Source organism: Passer domesticus, chromosome 3 (genome assembly GCF_036417665.1).
Source record: "Passer domesticus isolate bPasDom1 chromosome 3, bPasDom1.hap1, whole genome shotgun sequence".
Lineage (NCBI taxonomy): Eukaryota > Metazoa > Chordata > Aves > Passeriformes > Passeridae > Passer > Passer domesticus.
Window position 1 is genome coordinate 38,596,351 of NC_087476.1, and position 24,733 is coordinate 38,621,083.

Consider the following 24,733-nt stretch of genomic DNA (forward strand, 5'->3'; position numbering starts at 1 on the left):
AAAGAGCATACAGCCTAATTGGGATGTTTTTGCCAGCAAGTAAAAGGCATAAAGAGGATTCGCCTCTTGCAAAAATTTAGGTAATGTAGGCATTGAGACAATTATTTCTCTTGAAAAGAGCACTACAAAGAAATGCCTGAAAGCTATTTTTTATTCTCCTTCCCTGCCTCCATTCCTGCTATTGGCAGTGGATGAACTGAAGTATAGGAAACCTATGTAGTAAAGAGCAGCTTTTCCCTCCACAACAGAAATGAATCATTTCTCCACAGCTCTAAGTGGTTAAGGCCCAGTAATATTAAAGGAGAATCCTCATTAGGAATACCTCTCTGTGCCTTGCTGGCCCAGTTTCTTCAGGTAGGCATATTGGCCTGGATTTTAATCTAACCCTGTCTTTTTCTCCAGCAGCCTATGAGGGTACAAATATTGTCTAGTGGCAAAGGAGACACTATTTTGTATAGATTAATATAAGGGATGACTTAACAGGCTTCTCCAGTAAATAAATCAGGAGAGAGACCTGGAATGAAATGGCCCGAGGGCGAGAGCTCTGCATCTCTTTCACTTTCTGTACAAAACCCTAACCAGCCAATCACTTAAAAAATGCCACTTCTGAGTGGCCTTTAGGAAGTATCTGGGTGATTTTACTAAGTTTCTTCCATGCAAATCAGATTTCTTGTGCAATGTACTATGTGAAACATCAGGAGAACAACACATTTAATTTGTGACTATGACTGAAAAGAACACGCTGGAGAGAACAAATCTGATTCCTGCACATTCTTGCTATTAAGTTACACGTGTTCTTGGTACAGGCTGTTTGTCCCTGAGAAAAGGAAATGAAAACATTTTACAGCAGACATGTTAAAATGGACATGCAGCCCTTCAGGAGGCCAGTGGAAGTTAGCATAGTAACTGTTCTGTTCATACGTTGAACAACAGTCAAGAAATTGCCTGAGTAATGTTTGTACAGAAATGAAATGAGAGGGTTCAATGTGGATACATTCTATCATCTATCTATCTATCTATCTATCTATCTATCTATCTATCTATCTACCTACCTGCCTACCTACCTATCATTCAGTTTAGCCTCTTGCAAGCCAGGTTTGAATATCTAAGTAAAAATAATGGATGATTTTTTTTTCTCAGTGAGACAGTATCTTTGGATCAGGAAGTTTGTTCCTTAGTGTAAATTCATGGGTTTCTTCATAATTGTAAGGAAGCAATCACAGAATCACAGCATGGGTCAGGTTGGAAGGGACCACGCTGGGTCGTCTGGTCCAACGTCACTGCTCAAGCAGGGTCACCCTAGAGCACACAGAACATGATTGCATCCAGATGGTTCTTGAATATCTCCAGTGAGAGAGACTCTACATCTCTGGGCAATATAATCACAAGATAATTTCTACTGCACTTGTTCAATCCTACAGACTCTCATCATTCCTTCTGTTTTGTTTTGGCACAAAAAAGGAAGGCTTTACTTATGGGTTTGGGACTATAATGTCTCCAGTCTATAAATGACTTGACATACTCAGAATCATGGAACTCTAACACCAGTAGCGCACATAAGTCTTTGAGCATAGCTATGGCTCAAAGCCTTGTGTGTGTTTTTCGGTGTAAGCCATGTTATGATTCATCAGAGCACCTCTAAGTTGTAGGTTTTTATTATTAATTATTATTAGCAGCACAGCTCTACAACTGGTTATTTGATGCAATTAAATGCAGAAGCCTTGGTCTATGGATGAATAGATTTTCTATTCCTGATTTAGCTCTTCTGGCACCAGGCATTATGTCTTGTTTTGTCCAAGATTCATTTGGCTGGCTACACAAGTTTCGCCTGGCTGTATCACATCTTTTTTCATAGTCTATCAAGATATCAGTTATTTTTTAACTTGTGGTTCTTTTTTGGTCACTTTAATTAGACATTAATTTCACCCAATTTGTATGGTATAAGTGCTAAAATCTGCTATCATTATACAAGACTTAAAGAGAGCTACTCTAAAATCATCTGAAAGTAAATACCATCACAGTTCATGTCTTATTTTCAGGCTTTTATTGTACAATTCTCCTTTCATGTCTTGATTTCAAGTCTGCTTGAATGAGTTGTGTATTACCAGTTGCTTTCCCATCTGTCTCAATTTAGTCTCTTTGACAAATTCCAATCTGGCCTGAGGAAAAATCAGAGTACTGAAACCACTCCACACTGCATTATTAGGTATATTATATTAACAGTGTCTCTTTACTTAAAACATCTTCACACTCCTTAACTCCCCTGACAGAAATGTCTTGTGGATCCCTACAACTTAGACACTGTGAACAACTTCATAGCTCTCTTTCCACTCCCTTCCCATCTTCTGACTTCTCACCATGTACCAAAGTGAGGGTTTTCATCCATAATTTCTAACCTTTCATAATCTTGTTGTATGTAAGCTACAGGGTGCACATATCACTCCTTTCACTTTCAAACTGCCTAACCCTTGCCCACCCTCAAAGTGCTCTGAGAATTTCATGGATATTGTAGACACAAATTTTATCCCTTGGCCTGTCCCAACAGATTTGGCTCTAAATGCATGAATCAATTATTGCAACTTAAAAGTCTCAAAAAAAAAGAAAAAAAAAAAAAAAACCAAACCCAAATCCAGAGGAAAAACTCTCACAAAATCAGCTTGCATTCTGTCACAACTCTTTCATCAGGATATTGCAGTTTTTATGCCTGTGGTTTAATCCTTTATATTTTTCAAATTCCTGTGTTACAAAAATGGGGAGCCCTGTTATATTTTGGGTTTCACAGTCCATTTGTTAGATGAGGTTTTTCTTTTTATTTTTTCTCCTAAACCATTGTATTCCCTCCCCAATCCATTTTTGCAGGAACTTTAATTGCAGAACTGCCTATTTCCTAGTAAACAAAGGGCTACTCTATGCAAACAGTAATGATCTCTGTTTAAAAGTAATTGTTGGCTACATTTGAAACCCTTAAGGGAATACAAGAAGAAATACAGTCTGCAGCCCAGGATTTCTTGTTTTACTAGAAATTTGTTTTAGACTAAGGCTTTTGAGTAGTCTCAGAAATCTCAAATCTACCAAATGTAGGTCCATTTCAAGTTAGTGGGGATAAATTCACCTGTTTCCATATATCAGTTAATTGATCAGAAGTACAATCCTAACAGGTCTTGAAAATGGAGAAAATCTGTTGTGATAGTTGCTCAGCAAATCATAGAACCAACTCTCTGAATACCCCTGCAGCACCTGCTGCCAGAATGGCTCATGGAGAAGAATTTGTATTACACTTTTCTAAACCAGCACTTGTCATTCTGTACAGGATCTGTTCTCTTCCATGAGACCCTCAAATGTCACTCATTTAAAATAAAACAAATAAGAGAAACAGCCCAACCAACAAAAAAAATTCACCAAAGACCAAATGCATATCATGAGCACATAAATTTTAAACCACATGCAGGGAAGCAATTAATTAAGGATGTTTCAGCTCTAACATGTCACAAACATCATTTTAGAAGGTGAAATGACCATTTTTTTGGCTGAGTTTCCCTTCACTTCTTTCACACAGACAGTGAATTGCTTCATATCATTACTAGGCAACAGAATGTTGGCTGAACCTACCCTTGTGGCAGGGTGTTTCTGTATCACCTGGCATTATGGCTGTAGTGACGTGGTCACCCTCCCAGCAGTAACCCAAACATCAAGGAATTTAAATAATTTTCAAAATTGCTAGATATGAATTACTTAGAAAGTTAAGGACAAATTATTATTTTTTTATTTCAACTACTAACCAATAAATGTAAAAAAATACCAACAACAAAACAAAAATAAACCCCGTTCATCCCCCACATTAAAGCAATAGATTTGTAACATTCAAACAGTGGAAACTATTCATTGTATATTACTAGTAGTGGAAAAAAGCAAATTTAATTTAAAATCACTTTTTCAAACTCCCTCAGTGGCTGCCAGATAATTCAAGCTTAAACAAATACAAAAAACCTCATTTAAAATTGAAAATAATACAGACAGAGCTCAATTATTGAGATATTAAGGGCAACATTCAATTTGAGATACATTTAAGCATCTTTGCCTCCTGGAGATTTTACATGGCAAGGCATTAGATAAACATGGTTTTGCAAACAGCAACTATCATATCTGATCACATAACCTCTGGACTAAAGCAGTATGCCAGCAAATATTTCTGATTATTTAAAATATTAAATAACTGTAATTTACTAGGTGGGTCTTCCTCAGAACAATCACAAAAATTTTCAAGAATTGATATCCACATACAAAAAGCATTTAGATGGCCTGTTACAAGTCTCTGAAGAATAATAATATAAATAAAAAATCACCTCTCTCTGTAATAAAGCCCAGTTTAAATACATTCTGGGATATACTAGTGGTGGAGGAGCTGCCTCTCTATGACACTCGGCTTACAAGGAAAATTGTAGCAGCCAAGGACAGATAGGGTAGGAATCACTTCACCTAACTTTAGCTGTATAGATATTAGACGCCTAATTTAAGCTAATCATCTGGCTTCCCTCTACATCTAATAGAGATAAGCATTCCCACAGGGAGATTCATCCTGCTCTTTTTAGGCATCTGTCTTCTAGATGCTTGCAGATGAATAAAGTCAAGAAATATGAGTCTCATTGACAGCCTGATAATCTCTCATTAGCAATGCACAATGTCCAAATTCTTTGAAATAAAGTCAGACCTGAATTTTTCTTTTTCTTTTTTTCATCATTTAGCCTTTCATTCTCCTTGTGACCCAACTTATTCTTCAGTTCCTCCTATGAAAATCAACTTTCTATGGCACTTTTTTTCTTACCCTGGACTGTGTTTTCTGAAACCTTGGGAACTGCAACCAATGTCAATATTTCGCTGCTCTACCAGTTACAAATCCATTTACATGCATGTGCTGTAAATTGCAGTAATGATCTGAACATGTAGATAAGTTATCTGATTGATTGCGGTTGATCGCGATTGTGCTTTCTGGGTCTACTCTACCACTTTCAAATGTGTAAAAATCTGTGGCAACATTAAGGCAGTCAAGGTATATAGATGAATGCTAAAATATATTTACTATTCAAAGAAGATGGCTTAAATCAAACCAGGAAAATTAAGGAAGAAATACCATTAGGGCCCTCACTTGTACATGCGTGAGCCCAAATCACCACACATGCTTCAAGGCCTCTGTGCTTCAGAATATCAAACAAGTCCTAAAGATGAAGCCTGGCCTCAATTCTTTTGCATTTAGGGTTTGTAAGTTCTCAGCAATACCAGCATTGCTGCACTGCACCTTTGATGACCAAGCCCTTAGAAACAGTAGCCGAGATTTGTAAGGAAGCAGGTGTCTGAACTTAAAGACTCCTAAATTCCTAGCTGGGTGCCTAAAGCAGCAACAAGTCTGTCAAACACCCTGCCCAGCTGCCCACAGATGCTCACCCCAGTAGTGAGGCACTTAGCATTTGTTATAACACAAAATGGATGTTTATTAACTGTGTATTTTTTAATTGTGTTCTAATGGCTACGTGAAGTGCCTTGGCCAAGTGCTTGCGTGCACTTATTCCAATATTGGGCATGCAGTCTACTCTGCGTCTTACTCCTACAGATTTTTTAGAAAATTAATTTTAATAGTTAAAAAACCAGCTTGAGCTGCATACGTGAAAATAACTCTGTTACGACTGAATGACAATCTAATATGAAATAAGAATAGTCACCATTTTTTCTTACTCTGCCCAAATCCAGGCAATAAATTAGGCTTCTCAGCATGACTGTAAAGTGCTGTGAATTGTATAAACAATCATATATGGACACTGAAAAATAACCCTTATGCACATTGCATTATAGTTCCAAAAATATATTTACAGTCTATTACAAAGATTACAAATGGAAGTGTCTATGTATCGGGATTATGCTAGTTAAAAGCTTTTTACAGATTTTTTCAACAAAGGTGAGTGGGACAAGAAATTAGTATAACCAAACTGATTTTTCTAGTGAAACAAATAAATAAAATGACAAATATAACACTGTACAGTGATCTAAAAAGGGGGAGAAAAAAGGAGGGGGGGAAAAGGATGCATTTAAGTTTTTGATAACTATCTTTGGTCCTAAATGTGGGAAAACACATTATGTAGCACTGAATATACATGTTTGTTTGTGATGCTCTGCAAGTAAAATAGAAAAATATAGTGCATTTTCAATGTATTCAGAGCTCACGACACATAAATGTGTGTACAAAACAAGACAGTATAAATAAAATTTACAAGTTTTACAAAGGAACATTTACAAGGTTTTTCTTTTGTTTTTTATTTTTTTTGTGTGGATGCCCACATTATCAAACCAGACCAATTTATGACTGATCCCTGGGATCTTTCTCTATCAAAATCAATAGAAGCAGCCCAATTCTCTTTGGAAGTACAGCATTTCAACGCTGGGGAAGTTCACAATTTTCAGATTTTTTTTTTAAAGCATTACTCTCTGGTTCATGTACATTCTTGCAATATCTGTAAAGACTCTGTTCATTATTGCTTATGGTAATTAAATATTTTAATCAAACAAAATTGTTATATAAGTAAATGGTGTAAAAAGATATTCCACTGAGCAACTACCTTTGCATCTCTGTTCCTGATGCATGACTGTTGCGTCTGTGTGACCACGCACATGCATGTTCGTTCTGAGCAGCAAAAGCTTGTAAAAAAACTGAAAATTCTGAACTGCCCCTTGTCTCATGCTCTACAGTTCTCATATAAAAGCTATGTCCTTATTCTGACAGCTGGACTGCATACGGCTTAAACTCATAGAAAATACACACCAGCTATTTCTCTTAGATTTGCTAATGCAGAGTACTGAAACAAAATGTGATGTGCTCAGATTAAATGGTTTAGGTAACACTGGAGAACTGCACCCACACTCTGAGACATTCCTACAATCACTTGTCCATTCAATGCTATGTCTCAGCAGGTTTACAGTTGTAGATCTACATCTTAGAATATATCTCAGTTTAACTCTAGTCCATTAAAATCATCTTGCAAACAATTTGCTAAAAGTGCCTAGAACTACTTAGGGATCATTATTGCTTTTCTTTTTCTTACTTTTTTTTTCTCTTTTATTTTCTTTTAAAAGATAGCATATGTATAACCTTAAAAAATTCTTTAAAAAATATCAGAGCTCTTGGCAATTTGCATTTTCCTGACTCCCTGCCAATTAGCTAGCCATGTCAATACGGTGTTGATTTAACAAAAGGAAATGGCACAAAGGGATACCAAAGTTCGGATAGATATACATTGCTTGGTCATGCTTCTTAAATCTCTAGGAACTCAAATTCAGAGGTACCCAGTGTAGTAATGTGTCATTGAATTAGCACTAAAAAGGTCCAAAGATATAAACATCATACTAAAAGAAAGTCTTTATGAAGAATAAACACAAATGATTAAAAAAAGATTCAGAAATCACAGATTTAAGGAAAATATTTTGTTGAATTCAACAATAATATCATGATTTTTATCTGACAAATATATTCTTTTTTAAATTTTTATGTACATTTAAAAAGTCTATTAGATAAAAAGGAGGTTAGAGAGCTCAAGGTGTTTGTATGTTTATTCAGGTAGTACTTTGTTTATTGTCACTGCTGTTTTCCTTGCCACCACTGGTGGATCCTAATTCCCTTTTCATAAATTCTGGTGGCACTTAGGAGTTCAAGTCTGTAGGTGCTTCTTGTAGCTCTTCTATTCACTGCAGGAAGGACCCAGGAAATCAAGTGTCTTCTAGCAGCACTTCATATATACTGAAGGCCAGTGCTGTTCTCTCAGTCTGTCACCTCCCTCATAAGGGAGAAATGTCTATCACACTTGGATGCCAGTGCCGTGTAAATGTAGCATTTGTGCTCTCATAGTCTGAATGCTGCTCATGATTTTCTTTTGATGACCAACCAACGTGATCCCTAAACTCATCACATCCCTGGGGAAGATAAATGCGTACATTGTTAATTTTTCAACTTAGACTGCTATCGTATGGTATTCAACTGTGAGTCAAAGCTACGCAGTGGTTTGGACTACAGGGCTCTGACACGGAAGCTACGCCACATCTTCAGCTCAGTACTGGGAAGTTCATAGAGGCACTGTTCAATCTCTCAGCAATGAGTGCAATTACATGACAGGTGTCATGCAATTACACTGTGTGGGTCTCCACATCTGAGAAGGAGGTCAGTTTGTTTCACATAATCTTATCTGATAATCTAATGGTGTGTCTTTTAAGGATACCCAAAGACAAGGACACTTCTCTTGTAAAATACTTCGGGTGGTTTTTGGGACAATGTATAAATACAAGATTTTGGGGATCATAGTCTGCTTCCTAAAGAAGTCTAGATGCCTTTGTGCATTGACACATTCCCATCATGCAAATGAATGAGGAGCAGCTGTTTCATCTCCGCCCCTACTAATGCTAAAAGCTTGTGGACTCTGAAGACAGTTCCCAAGCTATAGGCTGAGACCCCTAGTGACACCAGGCAGATAAGAACAGGGTTGAAACCTTGAGAATATTGGGTTAGAAACTTTTTTAGAAACCCACTGCTCTCTAAGAGGAATTACATGTTTTTGGCAACCACCAGGACAAGGAAGTTGTTTGCAGGGTGCCAAGAAGACCTGTTTTAAGATGACAGTACTGATACAGGCCATGCTTGCCTTCAGAATTTTTTTTTGCTTCCACAGACTTATCCTGATGCAAAGTCCTGTCTTGCAGGACACAGACTGCTCACAGCCAATTAGAAGAAAATTCCACATCTTCCTGGAGCACATTGGGAAAAAGGTACCAATTAGGTGGTGGAGGCAAAGTAGTTATTTTCCTATGGATACATACTTTGGAAGGGGCCACATTCTCCCTCAAACTCTAGTCCCTTTGTGTTATTTCAATTGGTCTGAAAGGCAGGGAAAAAAGTGATGCCACACAGAGGTAGCAGGGTATTTACCCTTTCATGAGATGCTCCAATACAACACCATCAGCTGCTAAAATGGCTGATTTGACCCCCAAGTACAATGTTAGTACTCAGGGTAAAGTTTTGGAGTTGAACATTGTGTATTGTTATACCTAGAAATTCCCTAAATGCAAGTTAAACATGCCCAGTACTAACTTACTCAATAGTCATCCTGGCAACTGATTCAAGAGAGTTGTAGCCTGCTGCTGTGAAATTATCCTTATATCTTTCCATCTTAATAGCTTGTAACCATTCGCCTACGGAGCAGAAAGTGGTAAAATCGGGAGTGTTCTGGTCCAGAAGAGGGCTAATTGGTCTATGGAGAAGGAAAAAGGAAAGTAAGTTGTTTCCAAAGAGAGTAAAACATCAGGGAGTATTTAGCAAGGTGAGAGTCAAATAAGTTTTGGGTATTAAAAATGTCGAGCGTAGAAAGTAATAGGCCTTTATACACAGTTTAGATTATTCTGCGAATAGCTCTTGACTGCTCTGCAGCTCACGATATGTACTTCCTAAGCTTATTCACATAAAAGAAGGAAGGTCAGAGTGAGCAAAATCAACCTAATGAACTACCTTTACCAATAGAAAATCGACCTTATTACCTAGCATGACAGAAGCTATGTCTCTATGTTGCTGAATAAAATAAAGATGCTATTCTTTTATGCATCTTAGAAAATATAGTAGTAACTACTCCCATTTTTCAATTGGATGGGACAAAACAAAGACAAGGGAAGAGCAGAGACACAAAGTCTTAAGGTCACACAGCAAATCAGTCAGTAGAAGAATAAGGAGCAGAACACAGGCCAGTTGATTCCCTAATACAGTGGTGTAGATAGCAGATCGAAAGATTACCATGATTAAATAATTCGCCTGAAATTTATGAAGAAGCCATTAAAAACTACATCATGAAATACAATGAGATGCAATCACTGAAAGGAGTTAAAGCCAGAAAATGAAAGATAAAAATCTAGGGTGTAGCATGTCAAGGTACATTGGCCAAGCATGAGTATTGTTAATTACTATTTCTACTGTAGCAGTTCCTAGGGCAAGGGATGCATCATATAAACATACAGTACGCAATGATCCCTGCCCTCCAGACTTTATGATTTTAAGAAACAAGGAAAACATAGACTAGTGGTGAGGGTGGAGAAAGAGTGATGAGCAGGCAGTAGTTTACTGAGAAATGTGTTAGTTCCGCGATATATACTTTATTTCAGTTGTTTTGGTTTTTTTTACTAAGAAAGTCCTTATTCAGCTTTGTTTAGCATGGTAAAAAAGAAGGGCAAATGAGGAAAGAGAAAAACAGGGAACAGAAAGAAGGAAAAACTGAAAGACAGATGAAATAAGTGTGAACTGGAACCAGCCACCAAGCAGAACATCCAGAGCCCAGCCATGTGCACCATCATAAGAACACACACTAAAGTTTTTCTTACCTGCTACAGGTTCCCAGGGGAGTTTTCAAGCTGTTTGGATTTCTAATCATTTTGTCCAGAATGCCAACTATCTGCTCAAACTTTGGCCTTTCACCGCGTTCCTTCTGCCAACAATCCAGCATCAGCTGGTGCAATCCTGCTGGGCAATCCATGGGTGCTGGCAAACGATAGCCTTCTTCGATTGCTTTTATAACCTAGCAGCCAAAATAGTTAATCATTTTTCATCAACAGTAATTTAAGAATATGTATTGCTACCCAGTTTAAATACCTAAGAAAAAATAAAATAAAATAGAAGAAAATAAAATAGAATAAACTAGAATAAAATAAAATAATCAATAAACTAAAATTTGCCATTGGTGTTGCAAAATATGAGTCTGTTGTTTTGACACTAGCCTTCAGGTTTTCAAATAATTTCCCCAGTTTTATCTTTGGGCTTATTAAGCATATTGTTCTATATGTGCAGAACATAGCTATATTACCTAGACAAGTGAGTAGCAGGGAACCACAATTAAATTCACTGAGGGAGCAGTAGATAGATTGATAAATTGAGTTATTTCAGAAAGCATTATTACTAGCCCCAAGGTTTTTATGAAAGAGTGTGTGGTAGAAGCAACTGACTTTTAAATGGATGGATATCTGTGCATGCACATATAAAATACAAGAAGCCTGAAGGTATTATAAATGGATCCAAGAAAAATGTTTAGCAGATAGAAATTGCTAAGGAAAAAAGTTGTATTCTATGTCTAGCCATGTTATATTAATGATAAAGCAGCAGAACTGTGTCATGTGAGAGAGAAAGACCTGGGTAAATGCTATTTTAATATATCCCAGAAAGTTAGATTTAATAAGAGATGCTGCTAGATGATGATATGATCAAAGGACAGAATAAATGTCTGAACCTAGAATTACACTCACCCGTTGACTTCCTTAGCCAAGTCCATTTGGATTTGAGTAAAAAATAAAAATGGATAAAGTAAAATCACAGCAAACTGCTGTAAACCTTGAGGGCAGAATAAAAAAGCACATCAGGAAGCAAGGCAGATAAGAAAAGGTAGTGAAAAAGGGCTAAAACACTGTTCATGGGGGATTTCAAGTGTACTGACATTGAGTGACACAGCAGCATTAGAATTGCTAAGGAAGGGTGCTCGTTCCTGTAGGGGAGTGCATAGGACTGTCTTCTCCCTCATTTTGTACAGAAAGCAAGATCAGAAGCTATTCTAGGTGTAGTTCTGGGATGTAGATCTCGTATGATAAACAAAGCTGGTGAATATCCAGGTTTTAGTAAAAATAATAACCTCAGAAAGAAAATATTCTGTAGGTTGTGTGAGAAAATGCAGAAGTAGTGGACTGCAAAGTAGACAGAACTGCAGACAATACAGAATGACCTTCAAAAAGCTGGCTGAAATCCAGCCAGGTTTTGTATCAAAACCTTTTGCATAAAAGAAATTTTGTGAAAAGAGAAGGCATAGCCCAGTGGTAAGGCACTGACTGCAGTTTTGTGTCACAGAATGTCCTTCTGACCTTAGAGAAGTTGCCTCATCTCCCTAGGCCTCAGCTTTCTCTCTGAACATTTAGAATGACAGTACTGTCCTACAGCTCAAAAATGACTGAGAAATATTCAATTCCTGCAGAAACAGTCACACCTTGAAGACTGAGTGCAGTGACCTTTTACAAACGTTGAAGTTGTCTGTCAGAGAGGGTGTAGAGAGAGGTTTTCTGCAGAAGGACAGGGAAATTGGAGGAACAGAGCTATACATTGAAGAAAACATTAAAAGTAAAATGTAAGATCCTTTAGAGCTACATTAAGAGGAAAAAGAAAAGAAAAGAACAGCTCCTTATGCTTAGAAGTAGTAGTGGAATGAAAGTGAAAAATAATCTACAGTGTCTACAGGACAATTGCTGTGCTGTGAAAAGTAATGCAGGAATTTCTGACCCTCTAAATGGCAAAGGGTATTAAACACTTTGAGCATGCTATGTATGATTTACTACAAATGAAATAGTTGCTTAAGAGGTCAGAAGACAGGGATCACCAATGAGAAATTAAAAAGTAGGTGCCAGCAACAACAGTGCAACGACCAAAATATCTAATACCCTTAGAACTGGCAAACCATCTATATAAGACTCTATCCAAGAATGTAAGGGAGAGTGAAAGCATGAATGAAGGGACCAGAACAGGAGTTTTCCCCATTCACTATGAACTGCAGATAAACCTGAAGAGAACTGCTCATCAAGATGATATTGATGGTGTTTTTGAAAGGTGTTACTTCAGAATCGGCTTCTCTGATGTGTATGCTGAGCAAGAAAGGTGAAACTGGGATATATGAAATAATGAGTCAGCTAGAGATGGATGGAATTGCTGTGAATATCCAAAACATTGAAAGCATATTCTAAAATATTAATAAGTAAAGTATAACAAGTTTCCACTCTGCTAAGAAGGGAGGAGGTGTGGTTCAAAACATCAGTATTCAAAGAAAATGAAATAGATGCAGAAACCTACAAAGAGAAAACAGCTGGAGTTCTCACTAATAAAATTGATTTATAGTATCTACACTTCCCACAATTAGCTTTTTAAATTCTGCTTTTGCTGCAAAAAGAGTAAAAGGGAATACTGTTAAGACTAGTTTTTACCATAAGCAGGCTGAGGATGCAAAACAGGATAGAAGAGGACTGGGTCTAGTTACTTTATATACTAGATGAATACAAGGAAGTATTCAATATGGGTAACTGGACAATGTAATGTTGTAGCTCTGACTATGGTCATACAATAATAATACAAATTAATGATTATAATAATGGTAAGAAATCCAGAAGTATAGCCTTGCCCTTCTCTGAAGAACTAATCTGCACTGAGGTCAGAAACAAAATGGGAGCAAGAATATCAGCAGTCCAATAGGGGAACAGGGGTTTGAAGGCTACTGTTACTAGCAAGGATTAAGCTGAGGTGAGCCCACTGCTCAGGGAATTTGGGACCTCTGTCTATCATCTGTGCTCAGCCTGCCGTGCCTCTGCAGGGAGTTTGTAGGGTGAGTGTTCTTTTGGTGCACCCTAGCCCCAGGTCATTGCTAAAAAGGAGGGTTTTGCTTGAAAAGTGTTCACAATGCAAATATCTATCCTCCATCAGTCTACAGCAATGGCTTAAAGGAAGAAGGGCAGGATTAATGAAATGCTATCTAAAGATCCAAAGTCAGAGAGGCCTATTATTTAGGAGATCTGGTCTGCTCTATGACTACACCTACTTTCACTTTTAGGCAAAATGAGACACGTAAAATATAAAAACTGAGTGCAAAACTAGAAGAAAATATTTAGAATTTTTCATTACCATTAAATATTCCAGCTGGTGACTTTGAAGGTGAACAAATAACAAATTAGGTGTTTTTAAATATTTTCAATAGATTATCTAGGGATTGGTAGGATGTGTATATGTTATGGAAGAACATGCCTGAAGATCACAACATACAAGAATATTTTGAATTATTTTGCTAAGCAATTGATGCATTTTTTAACTACGTAATATTGAAGAGTATAATGAAAGATGGTAAAAAGGGACAAAACTGTAAGAAGTGGCAATTAGTTATTTTTTGAAAGAGGCTTACTCCTGTATTTTACATGCAGTTTTCAACAGAAGGAATACTTTTCAAAATCTAATAAGAAGCATGAAGATATCAAAATTTCTCCTCTATTTAAAAGTTTTTCCTTATTGTTCCCTGAAAGATAGGTAAGGTTTGCCTTTGAGGCATCTTATATTCCTGTCAGACTTCTTTTATGTTTGAATCCAGTACAGAAGGAAGGTGTCAAAAGAAATGAAACTCTACTGGGTGTCTGGGGAATGTAAATATTTCTCTTTCTCTGCCCCAAGGACTTGTTTGCCCATATTTTGACAGTCCATGAAATCTTTGACACTGAGACCTGTCAAATATTAACAACTTTGCACTGTGCCAAACTGACTCATCATCTACACTTTTATCTTTTTTTTTCCAACTTTGATGTTGATCATTCAATCAAAAATTAAAATAACAATTAAAAAAACCACTCAAGCTCCAACCTGAAGAACTTTAAATGAGACTCTTTCTGACACCTATCACACCTGTATGGCTTTTTCCTGTGTAATTTCTATATTAATAGATACTCCTGTCAGAAGTCAAGATTAACATCCATCTGTTCTATTACTGCTGACCTGTTGCTCTGGATCATATTTTATGCAAACAAGGGTACTTTTAAATCAGCATAATTAACTTGAAAAAGCCAAAGTAGGTCATTAACTGCCACTCAGACTTTTAACAACTTTTTTCAAATGATTAATCATTGCTCTAAGGTCAAAAACCTCAGAATTATTTTTTATTGGAAAAAAATTAATTCTTTCCATGCTTAAGCATAGTTAAGTGAAGACCCCATACTACTGTTTTTGATGTTCCAGTTTTAATTGATACTTAGGACACAAACCTACAATAGCTATGTGGCAAAAAAAAGATTTTGATTTTGGTAAAAAGTAAAAGCTCTGTAACTTTTTAATTTTGTGACAACCACACAGTACTTTGATAAGTCTTATTTCTAAACCAACATTTTATGCATTTACAGTGAAACACATATGTACGTGTTTACAATATGTAATTTTTGTTTTACTAACACACGCACATGCTCATGAACAGACAAACCTACATCTTGATTTGACATGTCCCAGTAAGGCCGTTCTCCATAAGACATTACTTCCCACATAACTATTCCGTAACTCCACACATCACTGGCTGATGTAAATTTGCGGTACTGAATGGCCTCTGGAGCTGTCCATCTCACTGGAATTTTTCCACCCTATGAGCAAAAAAAAAAAAAAAAAACCAAAAAAATACAAAAAAAAAAGGAAGAAATTTCTCTTTTTCACCCCCATAATTTTCATATCATCTTCCATAGAATGCATTTATAATTATTTCCATCAACATCAAGAGCAGCACTTATATGATCTGCTATGGTGGACTGACTGCAGAATTTCCAAAGGTCTATGGAAACTTAGTATCTTAAAACACTTGAAACATAGATACTTAGATACTTGTATAAGCTACTTTGAATGAATTTCTCTCCACTGATTTTAAAGGGCTGCTTAGACGTCTGATTTACACTAGCTATTTACACTAGCTCTTTAAGTCCTGGCTGGCTGAAGCTAGGTGAGGGGAATCCCAACCTGTGCATATAAATCCCACTGACTTGTCATATGGCTCCTCTGAAATCTTGGTGTGACATTTTTAAACCAGGATCCCACTTAGAGCTCAACAGCAGGAGTGACAGCCGTGAGCACCGGTGTGGTTTCCTGGATCCCTGTGCCTGTCGGAGCAGATTCCAGGGGCCCCTCCTTCCCTCAGCATGGGAAAATAGGTACAGGGAGGCCCCATGGGTGGGAAAGTAGAGCTGGCTAAACAAAAGAATAAAGAGCATAGTGTGCCTGATGAATACGTATTTAAGAAAAGCGTCCCACCCAAAAGCAAGGGAAAATACAGGAGTTGAGCTTTGTCACAGACTAGCCTCCAGCTAGCCAACCCTTTGGTGAGATAAAATCTAGCCTGAAAATAGTAATAGCCTACAAATATTTTAATTGAGTCATAGTAAGTTAGATGTTTAAAATTTTTGTGGGTAAAACTTCCTTATTTGTTCAATCAGAAAATCAGGAGAAATGGAATAAAGAAGATACCATATAAAATGTTTAGAGCTTTGTCAAATAAAAATGTATGTTCTTACAAAAATATTATCTCCTAATTAGAGACAGATTTCTGCAGAGACTCTTCCTTTTGACTGGCTAAAACCCCCCATCAATTAATGCATTTGTCTTATCTATACTCTCCAGAAGATACATTTCTTCTAAATAACCCTATCTCAAAACTATTAAAACCCATTGATTTATCTTACGGTTGTAGTGTAGACAGCCTCTGGATCATCTTCTATAACTCTGGAAAGGCCAAAGTCTGATACTTTACAAACAAGGTTGCTGTTGACAAGAATATTGCGTGCTGCGAGATCCCTGTGTACATATCCCATATCGGCCAAATATCTCATTCCAGCAGCAATTCCTCGCAACATTCCCACTAGCTGAATGACAGTAAATTGCCCATCATGTTTCTGGAGGGAACAAAGGAGCAGCAACTCTTGTTAGTATAGCTGAGAAGAGAAATAAGGATTAGTTTTATGACTTCAGCTCTCCACTTATTTACTCCTTCTGTGGCAAAGAAACTCACCTGAAACACACTTTCTTCAGAAATAGAGCAGTGCATCCAGTTAAGAAATGTGTGAGTAATTAATGTACTGGTAGTAGCAAAACTTGATAACCACTCTGTATTTCCCACTAACTCATGGCAAGTCACTTCCAGGAGAGATTATCTAATTAAGATTTCCTAATGTTCTTATAGAGTGCTTCTATGCTCTTCATCTCTCAGAATAATTATTTGTATCAAGAAAATAAGAACTACCTCCTTTTTATAACCCCAGCTACTGATAATTTTCATTCACAGCTTGGAGTTTTTAAAAAAAAAAAAAAAGTGTTATCTTTAGAGTGTTTACATACCATCTCACCCTGACAAGCATACCTGGTAAGGAGTCAGAACTGGCAAGTTCAGAACACTTAAAAAACATTAAATTGTTCTGAATTCACATTTATGTTTTCTTTGTTCATTTCTTAGACAGAATGGTAATTAATTTAGGGACTCTTATGCTGATTTCCACCATGCTGACACAGTAAAATTCTGCTCCCAAAAGGCCAAAGATTGGACTTCAGGTATCAGTGATTTTAATTTCAACTGGTGGCTATAATAAAAACCACCATGTCTATGCCACATTAAATCACATAAACTCCAGAATGTCTCCACATGATCCTGTCTGATCTTCTCATTTCTGATCTGGTTTTTCTGAAACAACATAGAGAACCTGCTAGTGTTGGTCAAAACTACATTTCAACCTGAAAACCATTTAAATTATACTTAATTAAATATAATAAATATAAATATAATGCATATTTTAATTGTATTTAATTATATATGCATGTATACATATATATGCACAGGTATAAGACATATTTTTTAAGTGCAATATACAATATATGTCACTTTAAATATGTTTATACCAGTTTTCATTTTGGTACTCACCCTAAGAAATGCATCTAAGGCCCCATTCTCCATGTATTCTATTACAATCATGACTGGTTTCCCTGAAAGAAAAGAAGACAGATATTTGAGAACAGTAAAACAAATGGCGTGCCTTTTTTTGATAAAACACACGCTATTCCTTTGAAGGACTGAACTGTTCAGACACTGAACATTTCTGAGCCCTCCAGCACTGTTACAGAGCTCTAATTTCTTAAATATCTGCATGGAAAGTGGTCATGATTCATAAAATTGAACCATACAAATCAAAAAGTCAGTGTGCTCTCCTAACTCCTGCTGTGTGAACAGGACTCTGGAATAATGACACTTCAGATTATATAAAAGGACATGAGAAACCTTATCTCTCTGCATGGTCTTTGAGGCTAAATGAAACTAGAAAAATAATATGTTTCAAAGTACTTCATCTTTTAATCATGCGTGCATCTAAATTTTTTCCTCAGGTTGTAGCATGAAGTAAGTATTGTTTTAGTTAGTTACGCATCAGGAGAAAATCCATTAGGAGTGTGCAGTCTGTTTATAATTTGAATCTTTGACCATGAATAAGGCAGAGTAATTTCTGCCATTGTGTTGTTATTTGACTGACAGACCGAGTTGCTGCTTACCTCTGGTAACGACTCCTTCTAGGTGAACCACGTTGGGATGGTCAAATTGTCCCATGATGCTTGCTTCACAGAGAAAATCTCTCCTCTGCTTTTCAGTGTAGCCAACCTTCAGAGTTTTTATGGCTACTGCAACATCTCTCTTGCCAGGAAGCTTTAGACGCCCACTGCACACTTCACCAAACTCTCCTAAAATGAAGTAGATAAATGCTGAATTACTCTGAATGCCAGTAGGTTTTTTTAGGCCTTGATTCAAATAGCCACCTAAGTGTGTGTTTAAATTTAATGCGTTCATATTTGAAATGGATTACTTCGGCATGTGCCTTAAATGAATTGCTGACCCTATGGAACAAACACTTCAGTTAAACCAACTGACAGGACCATAATTTGAATATTTAAAGAGACTGGTTAATAATTTCTTGCATTTTTTCAAAAAACAGAAAATAAAAACTGAAGTGGCTTTCATAAGAAAACACCATTATTGAAATAGTAATACCATTCCTAAGTAAAAATGTCATTCTGCTCTACATGGTTTCATTGCTATCTTTAGTTGCAATGGGCTTTTTTTTCTTTCAAAAGGCAGGTCTTGTAGAGATGCTTTTAATTTAGCATCGTTATGGTGTTAAATGAAGCACTACATTATTACCTTCATACAGGATAATTTACTTTACATATTATGAAATGAAAGGTGTGACTTATAACAATTTTGTTACATTAAACAAACACAAGCAAATACTGCAAGTTTACAAAAGGTTCTAAACTAACAGATGATTGGAACTTGAAAAAACCTGTGATAAAAGAGATCAAAGAACACAAAAAAAAGCTCCAACAACCAAATTTAGAAGAGAAGCAATTGGACTCCATCAGGAAAGAAGATGGAAGCATGTGGGATGTGAAGCTGAATGGCAATATATCTGCCTCACTATTAACAAGATTATAAAAGATTTAAGAATTGTCCCTTGCCTCACAGCTCTGTCAGCAGAGAGCAAAAGTGAGATCTCCAATTTTGCAGACAGGAAGAAAAATCTCCTTGTATACATAGAAGAAGAGGGTAGTAACAGATGTTACTGAATAAAATATTAACCACAAAAATATTTAATAATCTGGTACTTCACAAACTCATCTGGAGTTTAAGAGATATGGTTCCAAGTCCCTCCCCCAAATCAAATCAAGTCAGACATTCTCTCCGGCATACCTGTGGAGTGCCTTAACATTAAGCTGTTACGTATACTCAAGCATGCAGACACACCTACATCTAAGACATGGATAAGTGTTTTAGGATAAGTGCTGAAAAAATTACTGAACTAGACAAGACCTACACAGAGAGTTTGATTAGATAATCCTTTTGTGAGAATCCTTGTGGGATCAGGACTTTAGTGGACACTGGCAAGGTGTCTGACTGTTAGTGGAGAGAAGTATGCTTGAAGTTGAGCTGAATGACTCAAGAGAGAGATGTTTGGGTGTTTTAATGGATGGGCTGCTGTTTATGACACCATCAGTATTTGAACATTTCTGTTCTCCTATCAGCCCCAAATCAAGCTTTGGGAAAGAAGAAAGTAGTACCTGGGTCTTGGCTTCACAGTTCATCCAGAAGGGTAGAACCATGTCTTTGACCATTTTTAACAGACTTGTTTGAGCAAACTTCCAATCAGTATGGCTCTTTTCACGACCATGATAGGAGATGACTGCATATAGAATCAAATTCCTGTCCCTTACATTCTATGCCAGCTGAATCAAGCCTAGCTCAAATTAATTCCATGCACCTTGTGCTGTACCTAAGCTAACTGACCACACAAGTGTTCCTGCCTGCATATTATCCTCAACCATCCTTGGGCACTGAGCTAAGAACGCCATGAGGTACAGCTGTTACATACACAACACCTAGCTGCTCATGTCCCTAGCTTGGTGCCTTAACCTCCCTCCTGCACTTCATTAGCAACATGGATGACTATTAATGAATTCACCAGTCACCTCACTCACAGCTCCTAGCCACAAGAACTTCCTAAAGGATAACAATTTTCTCTAGCAGTACTTTCCAAAGTTGTTTCATTCCATGCTGAAAACAAGACGTGAGTATAGGAGTGTGTCTGTGTGTCTATGATATTTCAGAGCCAGGTAATTAGGATACTTGGCACAGGAGATACTAAAAGCTTAACTCCTTTCCAGCTTTCTGTGATCTGATTTTGATTGATTTCCAAAGGCAGATCACACACACTGGGCAAACCAGAAACTTCAACTTGTATGTTATGCATTTCAGGCCAGGATGCTAGCCAATGAACTACTTTTATTCCCAAGAAAATAGTACATTCAGCTGAGATGATGCCCAAAAATAAACTGGAAAATATGACAACAAGAGAGGGAATACTGCACAGCCGAACAGCCACTTGCTCAGCATGTCAACAAAGCAGAGGCTAAAACAAAGGATGTGTGGTATGAACAACTTTACATAGTGGACACCATATTCTGTATCTGCCAGGTGGCCACAGCGGGATGGTAATGAAAATGTTGGCGAGGAAAGCACATATCCCTCATGCAAATTGAGTACAAGCATACTTGCACCCTGTTTGTGTCTGAGAGACATGACACTACTCAATAGTTGATGGGGCCAGCATTACTGATGGATATTGAGATTGCTAAGTGGCTTTTCAGGTGCTGTCACTAGCAGAAATTTCATATTCTTCTTCCATGTATGAATTTCAACTGCTGCTTTGGGTCTGTTTGCTTCTGTAGCTCCTGGACTGCATTTCATTTCATTCCTGTTTGCTATTTACATCAACAGGTTAAAGCCACAGCTAAACATGATACACAATATGCTTTCACCACTGCACTCCTAATTAACTTTCTTCAGATTGACTACTGACACACGTTAGTTGTTTTTGCTGTCAATTATACTAATTAAAATCAAGAATAAATTCATCTGCAGTCAAGAAAATTAACACTGGAATTTGTCATAACAGTGAAAATGCATTTTAAACTGTATACTCTGCAGCTCAAGTGTTTTCAGCATTTTTTTTCAGAAGGCATTAGCAAAATCCAACTGAATATATCTTTGTGCTCTGAACTGTTGCTATGCTGGTAGCTTTTTAACTCAAAGCAAAAGATAAAGCTCAGCAAATTTTCTATGCTAATCTTGCATATTGTGTATCTATTAGAAGAGATGCTGCCATTCTGGCATCACAAAAATTACTAGTTAGCAAGGGCTGGATTCTTATGCTCTTACTCATCGAAGGAATAATTAGCTCAGCAGTCTGTTTAATTTCAATGGTACTACTCCTTGATTAAGACATGATTCAACATGACTGAGGTTACTTTTAAAAGGCGTTGTGAATTCTAAATGTAAAGATATTTTTACAGGTAAAACAACTTATTCTAGAGATTTTTCTTCTTCTGTTTTTAAATAATACCGCAACATGTAATTTACAGTACCAAACTACAGGGTGATTTAAAAAGAATTCTACTAATACCTATATAAAACAACAGGAAAGCAAAAGAACATTTCCTCCAGGAATCCAAAGTATTTGATATTTTTCTTACTCATGGAAACTTAATTTCACTACATGGAGTAGTGCAATAAAAATGTCACGTATCTTATTAATGCAAACAAATGAAACTGCCTTTTTAGAGCATGAACACCATGGCTTAAGTAGGTGGTAGACAGTTCAAGAGAAAAAAAAGCAATGTAGTGCTGGAGCAATTACAATCAGTCATAAGAAGTTAAACAATAACTTTTTGTATTCATAAAATATCAAAAAGAAAAATGGTAGAAAAAAAACAGCCTTAGGGAAGATTTTGCTATACAGAAACAAGACCTTCCCACTCTCTATTTAAGATTTTGTGCTGCAGCCAGTTTTCCTTACTCATATGAGCAAAGCTGCAGAGGTCAAAAAGCCCCCTTGCAAAAGCCAAGCAAGCAGAATTTGCACAAATGCCTAATGCCTTTACTCTGACAGTAAATAATAGGCAGCACAACTGACCCACTCCCCCCAGTTCCAATTTTAACAGCAGATACTTGATTAAAAACCCATAAGCTTTCAATGTCAAGCAAGACTTTTAATTTACTCATTTATTTGCTTTTTTTCAGTTGTAGTTGGGCTTTTCCCCTGTTTGTTTTACATTTTAGAAGCAAGCACGGCTTCATTGCTCTTAACCACTCTGGCAAATTCAAAAAGTTCTTCTATACCTGAGGTATAATTATTTGCCTGTCATTATGATGAATGAGTTTCGATCCCGGCTAAATGGAACAGTTGAATCAGGAAGCCACGGCAGCCTTACCTGCGCCAATCACACGCTCAATTTTAATACAAGAGGCATCTAGCTCCTTGGCGAATTGATGGACAGCTCTATTTGGGTCCTCGTAGGTTTCAGGGTCAATGTAGGTTTTGGTGCCTGGAAATTTAACTGTAATGATGTAAGAAAGCATGACTGTGATGAAGCAAAAGCACTTATTGTGCAGTCAGCCCAGGAATTTCATTATGCAGAGTGCTCCTTGGAAGAGTGAACCTGTTTCCATGCCGCCTGAGCCAGAGCCACTCTGAGAGGCAACTTTAGTTTAAGGCATCATCTGCAAGCATGCTGACACGAGTATAAACAATCCCATCTCTAAAAAATGACTAACATTAGCATCTGCATCTCCTCTTGAACTGAAAGAAATAATAAATATTAAATAATGCTTAATGGAATAAAATGCAAGGGTTGAGTGGGAGTAAAAACAAAGTGGGGAAAGGATATAATGCCAGCAGAGGAGGTGAAAGTTTCTTTTCCGTTTAAGGACATCTTATCCTCTTCACCCAAGATGTGTAAACAGCACTTCTTTATGTTATTTCTCTCCTCTAGTGGGATTTGAAAGGCTCCTCCACCCCCTTGAATTTGGTTAATCTACTGAATATAATATTGTTTGTGGCAATAGTCAAACTATTCACAGCACTCAGAAATTACAACCTTAGGTGTATTTCTTCCACTGTAATACGAACATGAGAAACACCTGCAGCCAACTTGTAAAGGCACAGGAAGGCAAAGTGGCCTCTGTGGCACAATTATCTCCCCTCTTAAGCACCTAAGTGAATACTATGCAGCAACTTGTTTTTTGCTCATTCTTTCTCCACGCTTAGTACAGCTCAGGCAGCATAGTGCTCTGGCCAGCATGTAGTTTTTTCCCTTAGTTTGCTAATGATTCAGGTAAATTATCTTTCACTATTCTGGTCAAAGTACAAACTCCTGGAAATCTATTAATCAATAAATTTTTATGATATAAATTTGCTCATAAGATTATACTCTTGAGCTTTAATTAAATCAGTGAATTAAAACTCAAAATGAAAATGCAAAAATGTTCTTCTGTTAATTGATATAAAAAAAGAACAGGATCAAAAGTCAATACAAAACAAATGATTTTCAGTTGGTTTGTATTCTTTGAATTTAACATAAAATATATTAAATTTCAAATGATGTTGAAAAACAGCTTAGTAATCATGTGTATTTATGTTTTAGATGGTATTAATGACCTAAATCAACAAACCATAAGAAAAAATAAAAACAAACCTAGAGAATTGTTTCACTAATATAATGAATTTATATCCAGGGAAATTATTTCAAATGTTGCCCAGATGTTGTTATCTGTCACATAATGTATTTAAATATATGTTCTTTTAGCTGTATTGGAAATTTGAATGCTGATTTTTTTTAACTCATAAATATTTATTTCTTGCAACCAAAAAAGACTGGACAAAATGAAAATTAAGCAGTAGGTTGACCTCTGGTAGTAGCGCTTTAAGGCAAGGAGATGGAGAAGGAGACATCCTCTTGTGTTTGTGTTAAAGGGTCTGGACTGGAAGTAACCTTGTGAATCTCAAGTGGGCCTCTGACGGGTCTTTGTTCAAGCTGTCATAAAACATTTTGACAGGCCAAGGCTATCCTGGCATAGCAACATGAAATAATGCTGGCCTGCATTGTGCAGACGTTGTTAGATGAAAAAGGGAGGAGGAAACCAAATATAAATCTGAATTGCTTGACTAAACTCCTCCATTGTACTTGTATCTTCAAGTGTAGCACTTGAGGTCAAAGAGAGATGAAGGGAACTGAAATGAAATATATGATGGTCCATTAAATGCACTGCTTTAAAAATGTTTGCTTGTAAGTTTTCGTTCTAAGTCAGTGCTTGTTATAAGTTACATTTTCGAAAATCCAGTCTGGTACCTCAGTGCAGAAGAACGTTGTCTAGCTATTACAGAGCAAAAGGCCACCAAACTGCAGTTCACAGCTCTGTGACCAAGCTGGTGACCACAGCATTGGGTTCCATCTCACTCATTTTGTATATAGCTACCAAGTGAAATTAAATGCTACACCTACAATCAACAGATGAAGGAAGATTAGTTTGGCAAGAAGTGACTTTCATCTGTTGCCATGATTTAAGAAAGACTTTGTATGCTCAATAATCAAGCTAATTTACTAGATAACCAGATTTCTTGAAAGTAAAATGAGGGAAAGGAACACTTATAAAATTTCACCATTTCTGGATCAACTATCAATTATTAAGTAGCAACTTTCAAATTATTTAATTTACACTTTTACTGAAATTTAAAAAAAAGGTCACCAACAATGGAGATA

General features: G+C 36.8%; 1 protein-coding gene across 7 annotated transcripts in view; it reads right to left on the reverse strand.

The window, feature by feature from the left end:
• EPHA7 (EPH receptor A7) overlaps window positions 1-24,733 on the reverse strand; it is a 165,169-nt gene that overhangs the window by 8,172 nt on the left and 132,264 nt on the right. For 3 of the 7 annotated variants that reach the window (XM_064412698.1, XM_064412703.1, XM_064412704.1), the window contains 7 exons: window positions 22,406-22,531; window positions 18,137-18,322; window positions 17,517-17,578; window positions 16,288-16,497; window positions 15,052-15,201; window positions 10,396-10,589; window positions 9,126-9,281 (listed from right to left, as the gene is read on the reverse strand). In XM_064412698.1, coding sequence (XP_064268768.1) covers window positions 9,126-9,281; window positions 10,396-10,589; window positions 15,052-15,201; window positions 16,288-16,497; window positions 17,517-17,578; window positions 18,137-18,322; window positions 22,406-22,531 — 1,084 coding nt within the window. Of the gene's footprint in view, window positions 1-3,740; window positions 7,954-9,125; window positions 9,282-10,395; window positions 10,590-15,051; window positions 15,202-16,287; window positions 16,498-17,516; window positions 17,579-18,136; window positions 18,323-22,405; window positions 22,532-24,733 lie in introns of those variants that run through there. The other 4 variants (XM_064412701.1, XM_064412700.1, XM_064412699.1 and 1 more) reach the window with 4 other exon arrangements.